The sequence below is a fragment of the Echiichthys vipera genome (genome assembly GCF_963691815.1).
Source record: "Echiichthys vipera genome assembly, chromosome: 16".
Classification (NCBI taxonomy): Eukaryota; Metazoa; Chordata; class Actinopteri; order Perciformes; family Trachinidae; genus Echiichthys; species Echiichthys vipera.
In genome coordinates this window covers 15198849-15208089 of record NC_139841.1, presented here as the reverse complement: position 1 = coordinate 15208089, position 9241 = coordinate 15198849, and the positions used below count along the sequence as shown (strand labels likewise).

Here is a 9241-nt window from a genome sequence, read left to right as displayed (position 1 = left end):
TGTTAAATGATCTGCATGTGTTATTTTCAGCAGACGTATTGCTCTGTATGAATATAATTCTCTCCGGTGCTCTTCAGACGCCGTTCACATCGCTGTCAAAGAGACGTGGAGAGGCTTGATTGACGTTTTGTGTTCGAGTTCCTGTTGATGTTAATCCACTGGATGATCCTTTACAACGTGCCCGCTCTCTCAGCAGTTTACAGCTCTGGCAGCACCATGCCTCTGGCTTTCAGTCCGCTTCCTGGGGTCGGCTACAGGAGATCGGATATAGAGCTCACCATAATATTGCTGCGGGCGGCTTGTTTAATATTTCTTCAGCAGCGTCTCTCTCTCCCTCTCCCTCTCTCTCTCCTCGGATGACTACGCCTCCTCCCTGCAGATTCACAGGGTCCCGATCCCTCCCCCTAACCGAGCCGGCAGCCTATAACCTCCCCGGGTTTCCGCCCATTCCTCCACAGTTGATTCTTAGGGATGGTATTGTCATGCAAATAAAGGACGCGTAAAATATTCCCCCAGAGCGCAGCGCAGGGCAGAGACTCACACGGACCGCGCGGAGGACACAGACCGGGGCCACACGGTGGATTTGTATCGTTTTTCGTCGCTACGGACCCGTCCATCTGTCACAGGTAAGTCCCAAACCTGCAACGGATTACATTTCCAGACCTGTTTAGTGTAAAAGAAAAACAAGCAGTGTAACCGTGCGTAAACGTGTGCGCACTGAGGTCTCCTCTCTCATTCTTGGATGTGGCGGAATGTGGGGTCCCACTCGAAGTCTGTTGGTGAGGCATTGGGATTCATGCGGACCTTTCTTGTCTTTTTTTGTATTTTCCAGACACCCTGGCCACATGAGCAGCGACATATAGCCGGGACGTGTAGCCAGGACTCAGGTCGGACCGTTTAAGGAAACCCTTCGACTGCCCTGTGGAGATAGTGGTCATACTTCCAGTTTCCCCCAAGTGAAGTCGGAGGTGTCTCTTCTCCATCCCCTGCTACAGGCTACCTGATGCTGCTACACAGGGGGAACTACGTCTAGAGACCCCTGGATCGCTTGAGAACCCTCTTTTATGTTTTAGGGATTTTAGGATCTCTTAAATAGTAACATTTTTGCACACCAAGTGTGTTATCTCCTATCTTGTCCTTTTTGGGATATATACAGTCATCTTTTTGTTTTAGTACTTTAAAGTGCCTTATTAGCTGGTTATAATCCAGTATAACTGTGGCATTGTCATCAGACCAGAGACGTTCAACAGGGAGAAGACGATTATTATCAGCTTTAGAGCCCGGGCAGGATTACTGGTTCCCCCACCCTCCAGCGAGCTGCAACCATGAGCCAGGCGGATGTGTCGACTTGCTCCGCGCCACAGAGGGTTTTCCAGGAGGCGGTGAAGAAGGGCAACACCAAGGAGCTGCACTCTTTGCTGCAGAACATGACAAACTGCGAGTTCAACGTCAACTCCTTCGGACCAGAAGGACAGACGGCCCTGCATCAGTCCGTCATCGACGGCAACTTGGAGCTGGTAAAACTGCTGGTGAAGTTTGGCGCAGACATCCGACTGGCCAACAGGGAAGGGTGGAGCGCTTTACACATCGCCGCCTTCGGGGGCCACCAAGACATTGTGCTATACCTCATCACCAAGGCCAAGTACTCCTCTGGCGCCCGGTGATCTGTCTCTGCTGTCAGGTAAAATAAGAAAATAAAAAAAATAACAAGTGGAAAATTTAAAAAAACTGCAACACAAACGGGAAAGCCAGGCTCTTGTAAAAGCAAAAAAAACTGCCATTATCTACATAGTTGTGCCAAATTATATTTTATTTTTTAAAAAAGGAAATAAAAATAGACCTGCACAATAACCTTCCCTCATTATAAACCAAAACGGGGCCCTCTCTGCACTCCTGAGGCACCGCATGGTTCACACACAGCGCTTCAACACGAATCTTTAACAAAAGAAACGCCACTTCGGTGAGTTTGTTGGTACTAAAGCTTTCCTCTTGAATGTGTATATTAGATCTTGTCCTCCACTATAAAATAAGCGCGTGTGTGTGTGTGTGCGCGCGCGTGTGCGTGTGTGTCGACTCCAGAGTGCAGATGGCCCAGTTTTCTTTTCTATCCATGACCTCCCAATCCCCAGTATACAGTTGAATAGTTTCTTTGTGGTGGTGGGGTGGGTGGGGTGCAACTTTTTTAAGTTATTTTATATGAAACACGGCACTTGATGCTATATGGCTGCATGCTGGAATATCTGAAAGGGAAGACACACGAACAAGAGAAAAAAAGGGGGTCGGCCCTCTGTTGGCCACCAGAGGTCTGATTTTCTTCAGTAGACTTTTTTTTTAACTCAAAGAGCGGCATTATGGCTATCCAACACGCTTTCAGATGTGTAATCATTATGTAACAACAAAGTGACTCCATCGTTGTTGTGAAGTACTGTACACAATAGCTTTACTTTGATTTTGTTTTGTTTTTAAAGAGAGAGGGGAAAAAGAGACAGTGGCTTCATGCAGATCATGCCATGCTGGCGTCCAACTTTTCAGGCCAGTTGTGACCACTTCTAGCGTCGGTCATTGTGTTATTGAACAAACAAACAAAAAAACGCTGCTTTCGCTTTGTATCAAAAAAAAAGTTGCATTTGGAATTCACTTTATAATCTCCTTTCAGTATTTTATTAACATCCTAGTCATCACTGTGAAAGCAGGCTGGGGTTTTTTTTATTTATGAAGGTACATTGAGAAGATGCATTTTTTTTTCTTTAATATGTTGTGGTTCTTTTTTTTTTTTAATCTATAAGTGTAAGAATATCTAGGGTGACTCAAGCTGCTTCAGACTTGTAGTATAAACTGTCCCGTGTGGAGGTAGACTTGTCACCCCCCCCCCCCCCCCCCCCCCACCCATCCACCCCTCTGTTAAAGCCTGTTGACCCCTCAAGATGACTTTCTCCCTCTCCTCCTCCTCCTCTCATTAAAATGACTTTGTTTGGTTGCCTTTTGCCAGCTACCTCGACTATAAAGTATTCTCAAGTTGTTCAGCTCTCTCACCACTCTGCCACGTTGTTTGGAGTCCGAGGAGATTCACAATTTGTCTGTGATCATCCGCATGCTAGTTTGTTTTTGTTTTTTTTCATAGCCAGATGGACTTCAATACAGAAGATGCAATGAACCCATCTCTGCATCCTGAGTCGGGACAGTTTATTTTACACTACAACCAAACCTATTCTGTCAAGCAATGCATCGTTTTTGCCTTTCTGCAGGGGAGTCTGGGGTTCTCTCTCTCTCTCTCTCTCTCTCTCTCTCTCTCTCTCTCTCTCTCTCTCTCTCTCTCTCTCTCACACGCACAAACACACACACACACTGCCATTGTTTTCCCTATAAACCTCTACTTTCCTATCTCCTTTCTCAGTCATACAAAAATGGAATTGTATCGCATGACTTATAAATGCAGGGAGTTTTATTGCACAAAACAAATGCGGAGCCTTGTGCGCCCCCAGTGTTTGTATGGGGTAACTGCAGGAGCCAAGGCTTTGGAATAGTTACTACTACTGAGCAGGACCCTAATACTGTTGGACGATGAAGACTTTAAAAAAAAAAACAACAACACATGACTATTGCAGGATGTCACAGAAAAGGAACAAAAAATTTGGTTTCATAAACTTGCCTGCTGCATTTTGAAAGTTATGGCACCCTAACCTTTGTATCAATGCTGCTTGTATGTTTCTTTTTGTTATGTTGGTGTTTTGTTTTTTGTTTTTTAAGCCTGCTCAAATGGCCAACAGTTGTATAGAAGCTTCACAGCAGCACTGGATCACCACACGAGAAGCTGCTGAAAGAGAGTGTTTGGTTTTTTTTTTTAAATTGAAGTGTGCTCGTGTGCTTCTCATAAGGGACCCCCGAGTGTGTTGCTGTTGTTAAAGCAGGCATCCTGACTGAGAACATCCCAATTTTAAACCTGGAAACAACCACAATTCAACTGAAGCGATAGATCCACTACATCAAGGTATAGATTGGTATCAGGCAACAAATGAAATATGCATCGCTTGTCTTAAACTTGATTTAAGTTTTTTTTTTTTTCCTTTTTTGTTTGTTTGAATATTGCACTGATGACTGTTGTTGAAAGGTTGGCTTTTATGTGTCAACATTTAATTTTTTTTCTAAATGGAAAAAAACAAACACAACAAAATACTATTGTATAAATATATGCTCCAGGTGATGTAATGTCCTAATGTGTGTGTTACTTTGTGGGGAAAAAACTAGCTGTTTTTTTTAAAACAAAGATGCGTGTATCTCTGTGATTGGGTGTATGTATATATACATATGGATATATATATATATCAACGCTGATGACGATGATGATGATGATATCTTGGGGCACTTTCTTTTCTGAAGTGCTGTCTTCCTGTTTTTTTGAAAGGGGAATAATACATTTGATGGTAAGATCATTGTAACATGATTAAAAATTGCACGGTTGTGTGGTTGTTTGGCTTACCAGGGTCATAACATTTATGACGTAAGGAGCCAGCCGCCGGATTGGTGTACATGAGTGAGATGAATTTTTTTTTTTAAAGAGAAAAAGAGTGCTGACTTCTTTGGACCAAGTTGTGTTTCTGGTCTTGCTTCATTTCAAGCGAGAGGAAACAGTTGAATTTGTCATGAGTGATGCAGATGTTCCATCATGTTTGGTTTTGTTTGTACTCTTTTATTTTTGAACGTTTGTAACACTGTGATGATGACGTGATGTCATGTGGAGATGAGTGCTGTATTATTTTTGTACGTTTGTGTACAAGCCAGTAAAGAAATCATTAAACTCAAACTCTCTGTGTATGCATACATTTCTTCCTCATCTCCCAAGCAAAAACCTACGTTCTTCTCCTCCTCCTCCTCCTCCTCCTCCTCCTGCATTTTCATAGAAAAGGTTGGTTTGTGAAACACACCCCTACCCTCCTCTTTCTCTTTTCCCTCCCTGTCTTCCAAGCCCAGGCCCAACCCAGATCCCCATTCTCCCCTTTTGTCATTCATCTGGCCTCATCCTTTCACTGCTGGGATAAAAGAGCCCAGTGCATTGTGGGTAGGCTCAGTTTAAAGAAGGGTCCCCTCCCCTGTGTGTGTTGTGGGAGAGCTGGTTTTATGTTACCCCCGCACACACTCAAAAACTTTCCCAACACACACTCCTCTCCTGTGCTCTCTATAGGCCCAAGCTTTGCTCTACAGTTCTCTCCTGCTTTTACTCACTTGAATGTGTCTTCCACTCATCATTTCCTCTCTTTTCCTCCAATTATCTTTGTACCTTTCACTTTACTAACAACCTTCACATAAGCTGTGTAACACTGCTTCTAAAAAACAAAACAAACACAGACTCGCTAACCTGCAATCAGCTGATCCGCTGGAAGGGAATAACACATTTTTATGACTGTTTCTGTGAGTTTTCTTGTGAAATGTGTACCCTGACGCCTCCTGTGATGGTGCGTGTAATTGCCCTGATGCTGTTAACCACCCTCCCCTCATTTAATCCGGCCATGAGTCAAAAAAAACCAACAAAAAACTGAAACACTTCGGCTTCATTTGCAGCCAAAAAGATTATGAAACACTGTGGTAGTGTGTGCATTTTGTACTGAGCAACAAATGTCGGTGTGGTTTTCAAGCGAAGTCTTTAAATGAACACTTTCAAACGTTTTTCTTCTTTCTTCTTCACTGTAGCGCGCGGTCTCAACACCTGTTTATTTGAAATGAAACCTCTCATTGAGTCATGGAAGTGCTGCGTTGCAACTGATATTGCGTGACTGTGGGAGGGTCGTGGGAAAAAGCGACACGACAATACATCTTCCGGCATGTCGGACCTGTTCGTGTTGTAACATCTGCTGGGTGTCGACCCGCAGTTAAGTGGAGGGTTACAAATAAGGGTTATGGTTTGAAAGTCTTCATTTGAGTGTCATCCTGAGAGAAAAAGTTCTGTTGTCAGAGCAGCCGCTAAACTTGCCTCAACTGAACCATCTTTGGCTCCCCTGTTCTGCACCGACCTGATGCATTTTCTTTGTCAGACACAAACTCAGCGCTCCTCTTAAAACCAGCCCCCTCTGTGTTTTGATGCCGTGGCAGGCCGAACGGAGCTATCTGGCGTTGTTGCTCGCTTGTCCTTTCCTCTCTCCCTCCCAGTCTCTCACTTCTGCAGGATGTTTTTGTTGAGCTGGGTTCCCTATTGTTCACACACTGAGCTGGCTGGCCTCCCAGAGTTTCTGCTGGCTGCCAGGCCCCCTAATAGGTTCTTCATGTGTCTTGGCTTTCCTCGCTCGTCTTGGTCTGGCCTGTGCGTGGAGCGACCTGCTTTAGTGAGCCAGACAATACAAGGCATTTTGGGAAGAATTTTGCAGAGAAGTCACTGACAAAAAAAAAAATCAAATGTAGATAACAGCATCAAAATGACCTTACTGAAAAGGCGAGCATGCCACATTGGCGTATATGCAGTTACAGTCCTTCGCATGTGTGTTTTTTCAAAGTCATATATTGTTGGTGCGTTGATGTTGCAGCAGCTGTGATCAAGTGGGTCCCTGTGCGATTATCTTCCATCTCCATTCAAAAGTGCCATTGTTCCGCCACTCATAAAGTATTCATATCCATGCTTACACCCCTTATTTGAAGGGTTACACTTGATCTGTAAGACACGAGATTAACCGAACATCTTGCGGTACGTGTAAAAAACACAGTTGAATTGGTTTCGCAACACTGAATTCCTCATTTTATAACGGCTCCTGTCAAACGTGTGAAGTGACGCGGGCTTTGATTGTGAGATCCTGTGTATACAACTTCCTCAAAGTGTCTCGGCATTGACATGATTGCTTTCTGATGGGGAGTTTTAAATTTAGGACAAGAACACACGAGGAACTTGTTTAGCTGCTGCAGGAACCTGCGGCCACTTAAAGAGGAACTTAAAGAAGCATCAAACAGTTTAACGGTATTTAAGGTTTTCTGTACCTCTAATAGCTCTAATCTTTCCGGTACATGGAGTTTGATGACATTACTTGTTCTCCATCATAGCTCCACCCAGCTTCTACCTGACTGGAGGTCTAATCAGCCAGAATAACTGAAAAGACCAATGTGGGCATGCAGGCCCTTTAAATATATTTATAATTAACTATGGCACAGAGGTGTAGGCCTATCATGTACTTAATTCTCACAGCTGTTCAGTAAATTTCCCACAACAAACACACTTTAGATCGTGCATGCTCTCAACTCTTTTATATGATGATATCAAATCAAAAGTTATATACCTTACATTTGTCATTTTTACCTTGCATTCAGTGATGAGTGCAAATGTGTCTCCAAATACATCATTCCAGTACTTTAACTTTATGTAGTTAAAGTACTGCTTACGTACTATATACTGTACTTCTTTTAATTATGACAGGGAAGTTATTTTTCAAACCTTTAGTTTGACCATTACAATTTGTCAAATTAATGTTATATACAATTTGGATACTTAGTACACTTACATATAGTACCCTATGTACTTTTTCTACAGTTAGGCACTTATCGGAAAGGACAAACTTCTTCTTTTTAATAGTGAATTGCAACCGGCGGAGCATTACGTCCACCTATTGTCACCCGCCAAAATACAGGTATATGCCAACTAGTTTTCTCACTACCCCACTTCAGCGTAGTGGCACTTTGGGAAAAAAAGCACGTACATTTGTATAGTTAAGTGTTTAATCATATCCGCTGCAGCTTCCCCATCCGCCAGTTTAAAAACGTGTTGGTGGTCCCATAGTTTCCACTATGTAGCAAAGATATGAAACTGTTGAGATTGAGTAGTGTCAAGCATTCCTCACTCAACCTTTTGACTGTTATGAGTGCACCATTCGGGCCATACTTCTCAGGGTGAAGTGTAAGTACAGTAGTACATGAATTGAGACACAACATGCTGTTTGGTGCTTGTCTGCTTGACAAGTAGCATACAGTTGTTTAAAACGGCGAAGTTTGATGACCAACATTAAAAGAAAAAAAACACGGCAGTTTTTCTAACCGAGCCGCCTGCTTTCAAATTACTGTATAAACCTATTAGGGAACCATAAACGACACGATAAGACCAAACTTCTTAATTTAAACCTTGTTTTTCAGCTAAACACAGTATAGCAAACACTAGCCACTTGATACCTTAACAAGTGAGACTAAATAGCCTTGCTTTTTTTATCACAGGGAGTGATAAACATTGATTTTTCCTCCAATAGTCAGGAGGACAGGTATCTATGTCCTAAAAGTACTATTGATGGGACAGGAAATTGGACCTGTGTAGTTGTTGGCAACAACAACTCAACCCTGTGTCCATAATTTATATATATATATATATATATGTGTGTGTATATATATATACATACAATATTTGATTTTTTGCGATATCTGATATGCCGATATTTTACAACTCATTGGACCGATAACCGATATTGAAAGCGATATATACTTTGTTCCAACCCCTAATCTATCAAGTCTCTTCTGTAGTTGAATAAACATATTATTATGCAGACTCTTATGTTGGCACAACGGCAAATGCAGACATAAATACAAAGCTTTAAATTATGAAAAATTCACTCCTTGTTCAAAATAAGAACACTTAAACTTGTGTTATATAAAACATGCCATATTTATTTATGACAATTTCTTTGAAACAAAACAATTAAAATACATCCTACGTATCACGCCGGGCTGTGCAGGTAATCCTCCCGCCGTCAGGCATTTCATCTGATGTAATCAAGGAAGCAGCAGTCAGTTTATTTATCAGTTTATTATATCGTTGTGTTAGCCGATATCCGATAATACATTTTAAAACCCATATCGGCCGACACCGATAGCATCCCGATATTATTGTGCATTCCAAATCCTAATTTATCTGGACGTTTTCTGTGGATTCATCCTTTGTGAAATCCTTTTTGACAGTCTTGCACTATGTGTGGCCTACTTTTTTTCCTTGCAGTCATTTCACAACAGTCACTTAAAGCACAGTAGCAGCCCAGTGTGCAGTGGAACCAGCACAGAGTCAGTCAGTAATGCTGGTGGTTCACCGTGAGCTCGGAATCCTGCTGATACAACACTTGCTCTCCCAAAACAAAAACATGTCTGTCGCTGAACACGACCAGGGGACACCCCCTCCCCAAAGTCTGCCTGTGAGTAAGAAGGGGAGTAAAAGAAATAAAGTGAGAGAGAGAGACAGGTGGTCGGGCCGGTCTTCTCCTTGCCCTTCGCTCCTTTTTGAACTTTTCTTTCA

At 42.6% G+C, this 9241-nt stretch overlaps 1 protein-coding gene across 1 annotated transcript; it reads left to right on the top strand.

Annotated features, from left to right (window-relative positions):
* Positions 1-524: 524 nt before the first annotated feature.
* Positions 525-4735, top strand: nrarpa (NOTCH regulated ankyrin repeat protein a). The gene is made up of 2 exons (XM_083930281.1): positions 525-626; positions 833-4735. The coding sequence occupies exon 2, from the start codon at positions 1326-1328 to the stop codon at positions 1662-1664; it is 339 nt and encodes a 112-aa protein (XP_083786407.1). The 5' UTR covers positions 525-626; positions 833-1325; the 3' UTR covers positions 1665-4735.
* The last annotated feature ends 4506 nt before the right edge of the window (positions 4736-9241 follow it).

Coding starts and splice junctions, on each gene's coding strand:
- nrarpa (XM_083930281.1), top strand. CDS start 1,326: ATGAGCCAGGCGGATGTGTCGACTTGCTCCGCGCCACAGAGGGTTTTC.